The 14,412-nt window shown below is 37.8% G+C and overlaps 2 protein-coding genes across 5 annotated transcripts; one reads left to right on the plus strand and one right to left on the minus strand.

The window, feature by feature from the left end:
• The first annotated feature begins 1,537 nt into the window (after positions 1-1,537).
• LOC101464225 (uncharacterized) lies at positions 1,538-6,445 on the plus strand. 4 transcript variants are annotated; one of them, XM_076883953.1, is made up of 12 exons: positions 1,538-1,676; positions 2,734-2,759; positions 3,069-3,154; positions 3,303-3,335; positions 3,432-3,521; positions 3,933-4,004; positions 4,216-4,318; positions 4,398-4,450; positions 4,562-4,640; positions 4,862-5,358; positions 5,558-5,751; positions 5,860-6,445. In XM_076883953.1, the coding sequence occupies exons 2-12, from the start codon at positions 2,753-2,755 to the stop codon at positions 6,002-6,004; spliced, it is 1,359 nt and encodes a 452-aa protein (XP_076740068.1). In that variant the 5' UTR covers positions 1,538-1,676; positions 2,734-2,752; the 3' UTR covers positions 6,005-6,445. The 4 variants fall into 4 exon arrangements, with proteins under 4 accessions (XP_076740068.1, XP_076740069.1, XP_076740067.1 ...); XM_076883952.1 differs by lacking the exon at positions 1,538-1,676 and having other exon boundaries at positions 2,628-2,759; XM_076883954.1 differs by lacking the exons at positions 1,538-1,676; positions 3,069-3,154 and having other exon boundaries at positions 2,621-2,759.
• Positions 6,446-7,561: 1,116 nt separating this feature from the next.
• LOC112434911 (uncharacterized) lies at positions 7,562-12,452 on the minus strand. Its single transcript, XM_076883957.1, has 6 exons — positions 12,236-12,452; positions 10,683-11,592; positions 10,318-10,414; positions 9,834-9,944; positions 9,219-9,385; positions 7,562-8,886 (listed from the first exon to the last, which is right to left on the minus strand). The coding sequence occupies exons 2-6, from the start codon at positions 11,588-11,590 to the stop codon at positions 8,424-8,426; spliced, it is 1,746 nt and encodes a 581-aa protein (XP_076740072.1). The 5' UTR covers positions 11,591-11,592; positions 12,236-12,452; the 3' UTR covers positions 7,562-8,423.
• Positions 12,453-14,412: the final 1,960 nt, after the last annotated feature.

Here is a 14,412-nt window from a genome sequence, read left to right on the forward strand (position 1 = left end):
ACTCAGAACTGTCGAGCAGCTAAAATTCAAATCAGCTGTGTGAATGGGACAACATTTCTCTCCCAAAAGTCGGGATGCCGGTGTTGTGCCAAAAAGTGATTGTCTGCCAAAAACTGATTTCCGGTATTTGCCAAAAAGCGATTGCTCATATTTAAAGTGCTATAAGTAGGACGATCTGATTTCCTCGTGTCAGCATTGTTCCCACATCATCATAATTAATGTTGTTCCAGGTTCAACATTGCAAGTGACCAATCTAGTGATGGGATTTCCGGCTCTTTTTAGAGAGCCGGCTCTTTCGGTTCGGCTCACTAAAAAGAGCCGGCTCTTTCGGCTCCGAACCGGCTCTTCAGGTTGTTTTGTTGCTTTAATTAATTTATTATTAACAATAATATAAAATTATGCACAAAAGGAATTACTAACGTAAAAACAAGTGGTTTTATTTATATATGTTTATATATAAATATATGCGGTGGCCCCTAGAGACAAAACACGTACAAACTCCAAAACACATTTCTAGCATGAACTGAACTTCCAAAGCAGAGCTACTAGATCACTTAAATTACACAATTGAAAGCATGTGTGTATTGTTTGTATATTTATACACAGGCACTCATATATATATTCAAATAATTTAAAAAAAAGTTCATTTACCTGTTATTACCACACACCAAATCCGGTCGTTGGTACTTGCTGGCTTGTGTAGCCACAAGATAACAAAGGCTCAACACTGCGCCCAGCCCCTGGAGCACTTCTGTTGTCTTTTGTACGTGTTTTGAGTTTTTATGTGCTTCTGAGTTTTTATATGCTTCTGAGTTTTTACGTGCTTCGGAGTTTGTACGTGTTTTTACGTGTTTTTGGAGTTTTTACGTGTTTTGGAGTTTGTACGTGTTTTGGAGTTTGTACATGCTTCAGAGTTCGTACGTGATTTGAAGTTTGTATGTGCTTTGTCTCTCGGGGCCACCGTAAATATACTTTTATTTATTCACTCCACATAAAATGTAATAAATAAATCATATAATACAAAAATCAACTATTCACATTTCAAGTTTTAACTATTTAAATTTTCAGCTTTTTCCTTTCACAAATTTAAAGTGAAAAGAACACAAAACACTGCAAACCACAACACAATTAAATATAAATTATAATATGAAAACTAAAAGAACATGCATATTCTCTGTCATATGGACCTGCATGAATAAACTTTCTCAATCCTTTATCATCTGCAACCGAAAATAGTTGTGGATGATTACTATACCTTTCTAATGTTGTTGTCCCTGCCCCTCTTTCTCTCTCTCTGGCTCTGTTCCTGTGCTACTGAGTGTAACTACCGCCCCTCCCCCCTCTGCCCAGCGTAAAGCACAAGGCTCGCGTGCAGAGTGAAGCGGAAAAAAAGTGCGAGAGAGAGGCTGAGAGAAAGAAAGAAAGAAAAAAAAAACCCCACGTGACGGCTCGCGATAAGGAGCCGGCTCGCGTCGTTCACGTCAAAGAGTCGGCTCTAAGAGCCATTTCGTTCGCGAACGACCCATCACTAGACCAATCACCTTCTTGTGACGTCATTCCTTTGCGACTTCGAAATACCCGCCTTCGAGTATTTCGAAATACAAGTGAAGAAGCGAAAAACCGCCGCCTGTCCGCCGAATTTGAAGTCAATTTAGGATACTTTCCTTTAATAAACGGTAAGCATTATACATATGTTCCTCACTTGGCTTGCTGTTTGTTTGCTAGCGATAGGCTACTTGACAACAGCATTAGCTAACCAGTGTTCTCTAGACCAGCGTTCCCCAACTTTTTGGGTGTTTCGTGGCCCGGGGGTTGGGTCAGGCAAAATTGCAGTAGCTTCCCTGATCATTTTACAAACATAAGTGAAGAGAATCTGGACTAAAAGGCCTAGACTTATGGTTGTGTGCTGAATCTATGAATCAAACTATCACCTGGAAACATAATTAACTGGTCCATAGCGGTGAAACTGGACATGAGTTCTTGATTCTATGGAGATTAACAGTAATCCAGAAATGTACAAATTTGTCCTGGTACATCGCGTAAATGTTGTCCCAGGGACATCGCGTAAATGTTGTCCCAGGGACATCGCGTAAATGTTGTCCCTGGGACATCATGTAGAAGTTGCCCTGGGACATCGTGTAGATGTTGTCCCTGGGACATCATGTAGAAGTTGCCCTGGGACATCGCGTAAATGTTGTCCCAGGGACATCGCGTAAATGTTGTCCCTGGGACATCATGTAGAAGTTGCCCTGGGACATCGTGTAGATGTTGTCCCTGGGACATCATGTAGAAGTTGCCCTGGTACATCGCGTAAATGTTGTCCCAGGGACATCGCGTAAATGTTGTCCCTGGGACATCATGTAGAAGTTGCCCTGGGACATCGCGTAAATGTTGTCCCTGGGACATCATGTAGAAGTTGCCCTGGGACATCGTGTAGATGTTGTCCCTGGGACATCGTGTAATTGTTGTCCCTGGGACATCGTGTAATTGTTGTCCCTGGGACATCGTGTAGATGTTGTCCCTGGGACATCGTGTAGATGTTGTCCCAGGGACATCGTGTAGATGTTGTCCCTGGGACATCGTGTAAATGTTGTCCCAGGGACATCGTGTGGATGTTGTCCCTGGGACATCGTGTGATAGCTTGTAAATAATGGAATGAAAATTATTGATTGTTATTAACTTGTGAAAAAGAAGTGTAACAAATCCACATGTTATGTTCTTACACCCTTACAGAAACTGTGACTCCTTCACAATGTCAGGTAAATGTCAACTCATGTTGAATAATCAACCAATCAAGCCTTTTATTATCACATGCAATGTTACACGTACAACTGCAATGAAAATTTCACCCCCTTCTGACCATACATATATTGCTTAAACATCACATTGGGAAGACAGGTCGGAAACAGTTAGGAAGGTCAGAAAACAATTTAATTAATAGATGAGGGGAGAGGAGGAGAAAAAAGAACTACAACCAGACAAAGCTCCTAGAAGACTGAAATGGATGATGGTTGCAGCATGCAAAAAGAAAATGATATCTGTTGACTACAGCATATGCTTTCTCACAGATTACCTTGTGGGAGTAGCTGGACCAAACTCTATTGGTATTTCAAGTTTGAAATCCCTGTTTGACCAGACTAACATTTCAGATGAGGTACCTCTTGACATAAAAATCCTTTTATGTTGTCATAAAACTAATGTTAAATTCTGCTTTAAATACACTTTATTGTACAATTTACTTAATGAATCGTATTCCTTAGTTCTGTTTTTATTTATATGTATTTATTTATTTGTTTTATAAGGTAATAGATGGCCTAATCTATTTGCAGTGTGAGGTATGTTGAAAAGCTTGTTTGATCATAATGACATAGCATGTTTACGTTTTTTGTAATGTATTTGAAAACATAGGTGTATTTATGTTATTTTTATAGAATTTCCCTCACATTTATCCAATACCAAGCCAAATCACTGGAAAAATTTTGGATGGGTCCACAAGAGCACAAAGTGCATACTTTTTGAAGGTATGACTTGGACTGTGGTAACTATGTTCTTATCACAAAGGGTTTATAAGTTGCCACTATAAACAAACAGCATTTTCCAAAATTGAAGCCTTGTCAGAAGAACCTGAAAAATACCTTTCTGAAACCTTTTCTGTGTAAAGACTTGCTCAAAAGCAATGCACACAGATTAAAACATTTCTGTCTTGGCCAACTGATAAAGAACACCAAAAATTGAGTGGTGCGTGTTGAGTCTGTGGTCTTGATTTGTTTTGTACACACTATAGAAATTAATTAATGTAAACCAAAAATGACACTTTCTATATGTTTGTGTATCTGCAGAATTAATTACAAGTCTCACCTGACAAGCTTTTGCAGTTTTGCAGTGTCATTCTTGACAGAAAAACATACTTGTCACATTATTTTTATTTCTAGAAAAACATCTTTCAGATGTATGAGAAATTGATTGGAGCCTGTCTGGAAAACGGCAGCCACTGGACCTTGTTTGTAAGTTGCACAGATTTTGCACTCTCTCTAGTGCATGATACTTTTCAGTGTCCCTCATTAGGAAAGCTCAAGGCCCAAGCCTACCATATCCATCTTTTTACAAAACAGTTTTGTGACATACCCAAGAGGACCAAAACAAACAAACATTTCTTTGTTAATCTAATTCTTTTTGTTCTTTTTTTTTTTTTTTTTCTTCTTTGTCAATTATTAGTTTGCCCAATCTCTCATTGACGGTAAAACACAAGTGGAGGAGTACAACACTGAAATCACAAAGCTCAGGTCCCGACTTTGCCACTACTTATTTTCCTCAATAGGTAAAGATAAAATTAGCTGCCTTCTTTTTCTCTAACATTGGAAAATGTAACTTGTACTTAAACAAATTATATTTTGCAGATCGAACTAGGAAGTGCAGTCAGTGCTGGTGTGTGATTGCAGCCAAAGACCGGGTACACTATGACATGTCCTTAGCCATATAGATTGTTTATTTAATGGACTTTGTTCATTTGTTTTTTGTTTGTTTATTTCTTCTTCTTTTTTTTCTTTTTTTTAATTCACAGGTGCAGTGCCAGAAATGTGGTGCATACAAGCACATGCGTTGTTCAAAGTCTGTTTGTGGCATCTGTATCTTCTGTGAGAGTAAGTCACAATATAACTAAACAATGTCCAAAAATGTTTAAAGTGAAATTTTTTTTCGTAATTTTGCCTTTGCACACCAGGACTGTGTAATTAAAGTGGACGTTTCAAGATCCAGTTTTTACACAAAACTATTTTAGACATAACTGTGTCGTATTGTGGGGATTTCTCTTCACAATTAAATTGATATAGTGCTGTTTATATCATTCTTCTTTATGTAACAGCACAGTGCAGCACAGCAGAGGGAAAGGAGTTGTGCAGCATAGTGGGTGGCTATACAGGAGGAGCAATAGAAGTAGCCAGTGAAGAATGTCATCAGGGAAAGCATCAGGCAGCGAATGACAAAGGAAAAGTTCCTAAGGGAGAGAACATCTGCAGCAAATCGACAAGTAACAGTGAGATAGGAAGACTGACAGTCAGAGATGAAGGTACACAGACTGAAAGAGATGAAGGTACACAGACTGAAGACAACGAAAAAGAAGCAGAAGTATACGGCACAAGTCTGAGTACAGATAATGCTGCTGCTGATGATGTTGACAGGATCGATGCAGATACAGAATTCCAAACTGATTCAGAAGGAACTAGTACAGTTTACAGAGTGCATGGTCGCTTATCTGTACCAAGCTCAAAAAAGAAAACCTACACAATAACAGAAGACGAGATCAAGCGCAGAATCAACGCAGAGAACATGTCAGTTCATGTTTTCAGAGGTTTGATTGGGGTAGGTATACATTTCGTGATTTTGATGTCACCTGAAATAAATCCGGGTTACTCGTATCAATGAAGTGACAATGTGGCTGGAAATTGTGCATTTGCTGCAACATATACACAATTACACCATGTAAACAAAAGCATTTAACTTTGTGCGCGTGTGTGTGTCTCTCTCTGCTCTTTTGGTGTTTGCACTTTTTCTTTTTTAGGGCCGTAAAGCCAAACTGCCCGCAATGATTCTTGACAGGCCTAAGAAGGCCAAAACTAAAGTAACAGTGTTTAGTGTTCTGAGTGAAGAGGAGGCTGGGGAGCTAGCCCTCGGGTTTGCCGGAAGATTGGCCTGCGATGTCACAACAGACATGGTCTGTAAAGGCATCGACCATTCAAGTGCTGATATGACAAAGTAAGTTAGTAAAACAATATGAAAGTTGTATCTTTTTTGGTATTATTTGTCATTTCCCCGTATTTGGGTTATTGGTGTAACATTGTTAATCTTACTTTCTAATAACAGACAGACTCTTCTCAAAATCCAACACAATCTTAAACATGAGCTGACTGATTCCTCAACCTTCAGTTTGCTGACACACACCTTTGGCCCCGCTGCACTGGATTCTGTCATTTCATTCCTGTGTGAAAAACTTGATCTTGTCTCTTAAATAATGAAACCTTTTGTGACTTTTGTTTGTTCTGTAAATCAGAATCTTGAAAATTGTTCATTGTTGTTCTAAGTTTGTGTTAACTATTTGGCAAAAATGATTGGTTCCTAATCCAAACAGCATAATGACTGTTCTAACACATATCTTAAAAATGCTACAAAGAAAGAAAATTATCACACATGTTTCAATATGAATGTAATTGTGTCACACTCGGTTTGTAGTAGCTTTCCTGTTTTATTTTGAGTTTTGGTATGTTTACACTGTTATTTTTATTTCCCGTGTGTTCGTCTTCCCTTATTAGTTTTACTGTATTTAATTAGTCTGATTTAATAACTTATAATTATTTACTTTCCAGTGTGTATATATGCTCCTCGTTTGGATTATTGTTTGTTTGAGTTCTGCCTGTCTTTTCTATTAAAGATTTGGACTTTTGGACTATTAGTGGACCTCGTATGTTTTTATTCTGTTCAATTGGTAATTGACTGGGTTTAATTTAGTGGCCTGGAAAACAGGCCGGAGGGGTCTGGTCATTTTAACCCCCTAAGACCCGAAATCTTCCATGGCATGCATTTTTAATTTCTCTTTGATATTTGGGCCGATTGGAACCCGATGAATGTAAAAAGAAAGAATTACCAGGTTTTGTTTTTTTTACCTAATTTTTGTTTCTGAGAAAAATGAGAGCCACATGAGGACATTAATTTGAAATTTCGATAGAACAGTTGCAGTATAATGTCCTCATAACTGTATATCAGGCACTTGTTGATCAAGATTTAGTATTTTGGTCTAAATAACCCAAAATGTGATGTCCACATGTGTGGACGCCAGGCTGGAGTAAAGTGTTAGAGCTATTTATACCTATGTAAACTTTTATACACTGGTTTTTACCTGTCTTGTTTCAGAAAGGTTTAAAAGGGTAATGTCCACAGTTTGTTTATTTGTTTGAATTCAACATATTTTATTAAAGTAATTGAGCTTGAACACAGAAAAAACTGAATCAAATAATCATGAAATCAAATCACTTGCACTATACTGAAGTCTAATCTACTCTGAGCTAATGCCGGTTTCCAACACTAATGATCGGGTGAAGGAGAGAGATGAGGGTGTGCACGGCCACTGGTGCTCTTATCCCTGTTCTTTGTGATACAATCCAACAGGAAAGCAGTCAAACCCTTGGACATTAGCCAAGTTAACATTCACAAATATATACACACAGAGGAACTCTGAGCCCCAATGTCAGCATTAGCACAAACATGCCACTTCATACCAAATCTCAGTGTGAGGTCAGGTGTTAGTCTCATTCCATTATTCTGGCTATATTTTCTTACTCATTACTATTAAACTTATACTTAAGACTAACTATTAACAAAATCACACCCCAATAACTCTGTTATTACACTTTGTATTTAATCATAAAAAGGCTGGATGTTGAAACCTTTTACTTCTATTTTGTATGAGCCAGGATTCTCAACAGCTGATACTCTATGTCCAAAAAGTGACAGGTATCGTTTTATGGAGCAAAAAACTTAAGAGCGCATATTTTATAAATAATACCAACAATTACAAATGCAGACCTTTAATAGTAATAAGTAATCCTTTATTTATAATGCATAGCAATATAAAAATAGTAACATATGAAAATATTACAATGGGCACAGATGAATTTGTATCAAAAACAGCAACCAAGCCAAAGTAATGAATAACACACATAAATAACAACTGCTTGAGAGACCAAACAATTTCTTTTCATCTGTTCCTTGGCAGAAAGTTAAGACAGCTATTCAGCTTTAGGTTTCAATAAACAGAAGTAATGGATGCAGTCCCTTTGAAATGTCACACAAAAGTCTACTTGTGCATATACTTAGCTTTAACTCTTCTCTTTTTTGTTTTGTATTCCAAAAGGTTTTCATTTTCTCCAGAGGATGTCTCTCTTTCAGTGGTTATCGACTGTTCACATTCATTTTCACAGACTGTTGGAATGTCGATGCTGGCCGAACGTTTCTTGCTAGAATACAATGGCCTAATTTTGCGTGCATTATCTGTCGTCTTTATTTCGTACTGGCATATACTTTTGCCTACTTGTTTTGTTTTTAAGACATTTGTATGCAGTTCATCTATCATTGCAGTAATACCCTCTGGAATGAATGCCCACTGTTTAACTGTGTCTAAAACAGCATTTAGTTTTCCAACTGCATCTTCTGTGCATTTTTTGTCTGTGCTTTCAACTACAGGAGTGTCATTCAAAGTTGATAGAGGACTTTTCAGAGAGTTTTTCATTTGTTTAAAATGGCTACAAGCCACCTTCAGGCAAGCACATGTGTTATAGTGAGAGAACGTACAACAAGTGCACTGAAGTGTTTCAGCCGATGCAAAAAAACACAGATTTCCAAACAAACTTGGCATTTTTATCACTTTCAAGTCCTCACAGTGTACAAAGTAATGCCTTTCTTTCACTGCAATTCTTGCCAAGGTCTGTTTCCATGTTTGGATAGATGTCATTGTCAGCCTCTGCTAATTTTGCAAGTAACACTAGATGCTTGCAAAGAAGTCCTCGTAAGCCATATGTACAGTTGCAGTAGGACTCAACAGGGCAGACATCATACACCATGTCTTCTCTTGACTCAGATGGGACTTGATATGCATTAACTCCATGGCTGTTCTTGACTGTAATTTTAAGAGCCCAACCACTTTCCATCAGTCTTGAAGCAGAGTCTGAAACTTGAGACAAGGTGTCAGCAAACCTGTTTTTCATGCGGCCCACATCTTGCAGGGTTTTTATGACTGAGAAGTAGTCGTCGGCCTTCCCTAGGAGCACTTCAATCAGATCATCCAAACGCCTATTCTTGTAGCCAGATAAAAACTGGTATTTCAGGCGGTGGAAAAATCTGAAAAACAGTTATTTGAAATGATTAGTAACTGTAATTGAAGGAATTTAAAGTTTTAATCAAGACTGTATTATTTTTTAAAAAATTGGAATACCTATTGCACACGTCTTTTATAAAGGAATGCTCTGTGCCGGTTTAGCTGATTTAGGCAAATCCACCTACTCTGTTTTTTGTTGTGATAACATAAAAAACGCTGCTAGAATTTAAAGGATTTGCCTAAAACCTGTTCTGGCAATGACATGACGAACCTACTCAGTTTAGCCTCTTGGATTAAAGCATAATATCTTTTTTTCAGCAATACAATTGAATGAGGTCAAAATAATAAATCATACCTTTCAATCACATTGTTTGTTTCAGAACGAGCGTGACTGAAGCGACGGCCGTAGTCACACCACATGTGGCCAATGCCTTCCCAGTGCTTCTGAAAATACTGGCACACCAAAGGGTATTGCTTAAATGTCTGGCAGAACTCTGCTGATGTGGCTTTAAAGTCGTCCTCCTAAGAGAATTGGATGCAACAGAATATATTTCAATCCATTTAACAGACCTATTGAAATCTTTAATATTATGTATTGAAGCCCTTTTCCTTTTATTGAATAACATTAAGAATTTTAAGTTATTAATAATATGTCGTGTTTTTGTATTAAGAAGCAATTATTTCTTCCCTTACAATGGCTAAGAAGGAACACTAAACCTATAAGCATATTTGGTTTCAGCATCTGTCTGTGAAAGAATCCCACTCACAAGTTCTCCTGCACAGTGGGTGACACAATGATGTTCTGCACAGCTTAAGTACTTGTTTTGATAAGCAAGATAAGAAGCCAGTTTTAGAAATTGTTTCAAAAATCTATTTTGTATCTCTCTGTAACTTTTTTTAGCAACTGAAAGTTATTATGCTCTTAGTGTAATCAAGAAATCAAAATGTGAAATAGACAAATTACACTTACAGATGTGCAAGCTTTCAGCTTACAAAAGAAAGAAATGATTTCATTTCTCTTTTGGGTGTTAGAAAGCCCATGGACCCCGGACTCTGATTTTGAAAGCCATCGATTAACAGCCTGTGAATGTAAGAGAAAAAAAGTTAATCTGGAGAGAGAGACAGAGGAGCAGCTGTACAAAAAGCATAAAAGAAAGCTGACGTCCAAAAATAACTTTGTCACTCACTGGACAAGAGGACCTGTGCATTACAGAAATCAACCAGGCAAACATATTTTTAAATGTCAAAAAGAGCTTTGGGAAGCAGCCACCAGAAGATGAGTGCACTGTGGTCTTAAATGGATGGACATAGTCACTCAACATTTTATCCCTTTATATTCATTAACCTGAGTAGGTGAATATCACAATGAGGCAAATCATAACAACAGGACCCTGTTGTAAAAATGTGTTTCAGGTGCATCTTAGACAACGTGAAAAGAAAACAATGTGGTTTACCTGCAAGACATGGTACCAGCATAGAAGGATAGCTGACTCTGGAAAAACCTTCTGCAAAGCATTTATTTCCGCAAAGTCTTTGTCAACCATAAATGCTCTACAGAAAAAAAGAAAACACTAAATGAGATTAAACAGTATGAAAATGTTTTTGCTATCTCAAAGTACCACTTCAATGCCAAATTAAACATTTCAACTCACAAGTAGATATATAAAATACTGCATACAGCCTATAGGAATAACTTTAACAACTGGAAAGGAAAGTTTTTTGCAGCCCATGCTGCAGCTATAGCATTAGATTCTGGCATGTTATAACTTTTTTGAAAAGGAATTATTTCAAAATTAATAGCTGTCAATGTATTATTTACCTCGGGGAAGTTGGGAAATGCTCACAAACTATTCCAAGAACAGTTTCCAGGGTTTTCTGACTTTCGTTGCTGACAATAGCATAGGCCACAGGGACTCCATGCCCATGATCATCTCTTACAACAAGTGTGAATAAGGGAAATGAATACTGGTTAACGCAGTGCGTGGTGTCAACAAATACTAACTGTTTTGCATAGTTCTCCATGTTTGATTTCATTACAGGTGTCTGCAAAACAATCATTAGTTCTTGGTCAGATGTGTATGGTTGATAGAAGAGAACATGTTCTTGATGTTTTCCATTAAGTAAGGTATGTACACTTTGACTGTCTCCACAGTTAAAGTGCTTCTTCCTCATCATGCAGGTTCTAACACTGTCAATGTCACGTGGTGTGACAAAATGCTCTCTGTTGTGAAGATCTCTGTGTCCATGTTCTTTGGCCCATTTATGACATTCGGTTAGTATGATGGCTGGCTTAGTTCCAAGGGAAAGCAGTTCCTCAATCTTCCTCCTCAAATCACTGGAAATATTGTTGAAATGTGCGTCTTTTGGGTCCGAAGGATCATGCCCATCATGCTTATCATATGTACGCTGCACGATGACTGTGTGGTCTTTCCAACATTTGAGTACTTTAAATGAAACATAGGCCTTACAGCCCACTGCTCTGTAGCTGTTTCGACTTTTTTCCCCAGCTCTGATGCAGTTGAATTTGTAATAGTCTCTTTTCCTGTCTTTACCTGAGGCAACATTTAAACATTTATAATGTCCATGAAGGGTTAATGAGTTCAATTTTTCTAACACAACACTGAATGGGTCCTCCTGGCATTGTGACACATGCACACAAAGTTGTGTGTCTTTTCCAGTTCTTTTTTTTTCGTCATTCAGAACACTTCTTCTAATTATGTCGTCCATTTCTGGTGGAAAAATAACGAAGGTTTAATTAGTCAATATTCATTAATTCATTTTAACTTGTTTTGCAATACAATGTAAATATTAAATATAATATTAAAATAATATATATATAAAATAATATAAAACAAACAGGGGCTAAAAGAAGCTAAACTTTCATATGGTATGTCTCTGGCAACTTTAACATGATGTCCCAGGGACAACATCTACACGATGTCCCAGGGACAACATTTACGCGATGTCCCAGGGACAACATTTACGCGATGTCCCAGGGACAACATTTACGCGATGTACCAGGACAAATTTGTAAATTTCTGGATTACTGTTAATCTCCATAGAATCAAGAACTCATGTCCAGTTTCACAGCTATGGACCAGTTAATTATGTTTCCAGGTGATAGTTTGATTCATAGATTCAGCACACAACCATAAGTCTAGGCCTTTTAGTCCAGATTCTCTTCACTTATGTTTGTAAAATGATCAGGGAAGCTACTGCAATTTTGCCTGACCCAACCCCCGGGCCACGAAACACCCAAAAAGTTGGGGAACGCTGGTCTAGAGAACACTGGTTAGCTAATGCTGTTGTCAAGTAGCCTATCGCTAGCAAACAAACAGCAAGCCAAGTGAGGAACATATGTATAATGCTTACCGTTTATTAAAGGAAAGTATCCTAAATTGACTTCAAATTCGGCGGACAGGCGGCGGTTTTTCGCTTCTTCACTTGTATTTCGAAATACTCGAAGGCGGGTATTTCGAAGTCGCAAAGGAATGACGTCACAAGAAGGTGATTGGTCACTTGCAATGTTGAACCTGGAACAACATTAATTATGATGATGTGGGAACAATGCTGACACGAGGAAATCAGATCGTCCCTATTAGAACCTGGAACAACATTAATTATGATGATGTGGGAACAATGCTGACACGAGGAAATCAGATCGTCCCTATAAGTAACTTGTTGGGCTATAATATGTTAAACATATGTCAAATGCATCCCTTATGGATGACATAAAGTCATCTTGAGCTACAAACAACATTCGTGTAACAAGATAGAAGCCGCAATCAGTTTTTGGCAGTGACTTTTATATAACCTTTATTTATGCAGTAAAAAAAAATCTCATTAACATTAAAAATGGATTTTGTAAGAGTAAGTTGCCCAACAGGACAGCAGAAATGGCAGCAAATATTACAATAGTTCTGTAAAAATATTTTAAGTGAGGATAAAGGACCGGATTGGTTATAATGTAAGTACAAGTTGTAAAGATACTTAAAAAAAAGAAAAATTTTTAATTCTTTATGTAACCCCTTTGTATCCCCTGTTCACCGAAGTCTATTTACGAACATACGTAAAGATATTACACATAAAAAATACACAGAAACATCAGTTTTTGGCAGACAATCACTTTTTTGGCACAAAACCGGTATGCCAGATGGCCAGTCCAGCAAGTCATACCTTTTGACGAGCTTAGCTCATTTTGAAGATTTCCTGATTTCGTTCAACCCTGCTTTGGCATCTAATGAAAAAATAGCAGATGATGGAAGGCTGAGATTGTATTTTGATGTGTATTCTTGAAAATGTCTGCGATATGATTGGAATAGAGCGCTGTGTAGTGAAGTGGCATAAATGTACAGGAGCATTAAAGGCAGTAAAACAGCTGGTCTCAAGATGTGAGTGCATGGTTGGCATCGTATAGCCTCACAGGTACCACACAGGCAGTCTGTTACACCAGCAGAGGAGTCTGAATCCACATTTTTTTATTAGGTTATAGTAATAACTTTTATAACGTGATGTGTCTTTGCTCATAATTATTCAGTTCTAGCACTGATTTACATAGTAGTACTAAGCTAAGAAGAATGACTTATGTCTCAGCTGTCCAGGTTCATGGTAGGCGCGAGAGCCTGAAAAGTTAACAGGACTTCTTCAGTTCTTTTAGTTCTTAAAAAAAAAAACCTCTTTCTCATCATATCAATGACCGAGAAGACAGATGGTGTGAAACAGGAGTGAAAGAGGTTATCAATGTCCAATGTGAACAACCATCATTGAACAGAGGCGGTGACTTACACCAGCTTTAGCCACCTAAAATGCAGTCTTGAGATCTCTTCCCAGGATCTTCAATGAACACTCACACTATTCCTTAGGTGACCTCACATGGCAGAGTGGGGCAAGGTCTCACAGGGGGTTTCACCCTTAACCCCTGGTGATGGTAATGACCCACGCCTTTTTTCCACAACTTGGCTCATATGAGGACCCTCAGGATTACTTCCAAAACCCCACTAGGGTTTAAATACGTTGTTCTTTCTCCACTATTTGTTTTTAGAAATGAAGAAGCATCTTCAATGAGAGGTGAAACATCTTTTCTTAATATTTGTCTTTTTATAAAACTTTACAAAGAAAACAACTGTATTGCAGACTTCAGTTATGTTAATCTCGCATCATACTGGCAAAATATTACCATTTACCATCAATGTGACAGTTCTGCGTGTTTGCTGACCTTGCAGTAAACCTCAGGCGTCAGCTTTGTGCTTCCTGCCATTTGCATTTGTCATTGTTGTGAAAGTTAGTTATGTAATTAAAAGGGAAAAAGGAACAAAAGGAGGGAAGAGTAAGACTAGTATGTACAAAGTGTTCTTTTTTTGGGATTGGGCTGCTTTTGAAATCATAAGACAACACACACACACACGTAAGTATCTAAAGCAAACAGAGCAGAGCTACGTGACTGACAGGAGGAGTTGTGTGTACCAGCTGGACTGAAAGTTGCTGAAATCCATCTGTAACAACAGCCATCTGTCATCATGGTGTAATTATTCCTTGTACATTAAATAAAA

This window comes from Maylandia zebra, linkage group LG5 (genome assembly GCF_041146795.1).
Source record: "Maylandia zebra isolate NMK-2024a linkage group LG5, Mzebra_GT3a, whole genome shotgun sequence".
Taxonomy (NCBI): Eukaryota; Metazoa; Chordata; class Actinopteri; order Cichliformes; family Cichlidae; genus Maylandia; species Maylandia zebra.

What these genes read in the sequence shown, in the direction of transcription:
- LOC101464225 (XM_076883951.1), top strand. Translation starts at nt 2,942, where the DNA reads ATGAGGGGAGAGGAGGAGAAAAAAGAACTACAACCAGACAAAGCTCCT. An exon ending in AAAGTGCATACTTTTTGAAG is followed by an intron (nt 3,522 to 3,932) that starts GTATGACTTGGA and finishes TTTTATTTCTAG; the next exon opens with AAAAACATCTTTCAGATGTA. An exon ending in TTTTCAGAGGTTTGATTGGG is followed by an intron (nt 5,359 to 5,557) that starts GTAGGTATACAT and finishes TTTCTTTTTTAG; the next exon opens with GGCCGTAAAGCCAAACTGCC.
- LOC112434911 (XM_076883957.1), bottom strand. Translation starts at nt 11,590, where the DNA reads ATGGACGACATAATTAGAAGAAGTGTTCTGAATGACGAAAAAAAAAGA. An exon ending in CATTTCCCAACTTCCCCGAG is followed by an intron (nt 10,415 to 10,682) that starts GTAAATAATACA and finishes TTTTTTCTGTAG; the next exon opens with AGCATTTATGGTTGACAAAG. An exon ending in GCTGGTACCATGTCTTGCAG is followed by an intron (nt 9,945 to 10,317) that starts GTAAACCACATT and finishes TTACATTCACAG; the next exon opens with GCTGTTAATCGATGGCTTTC.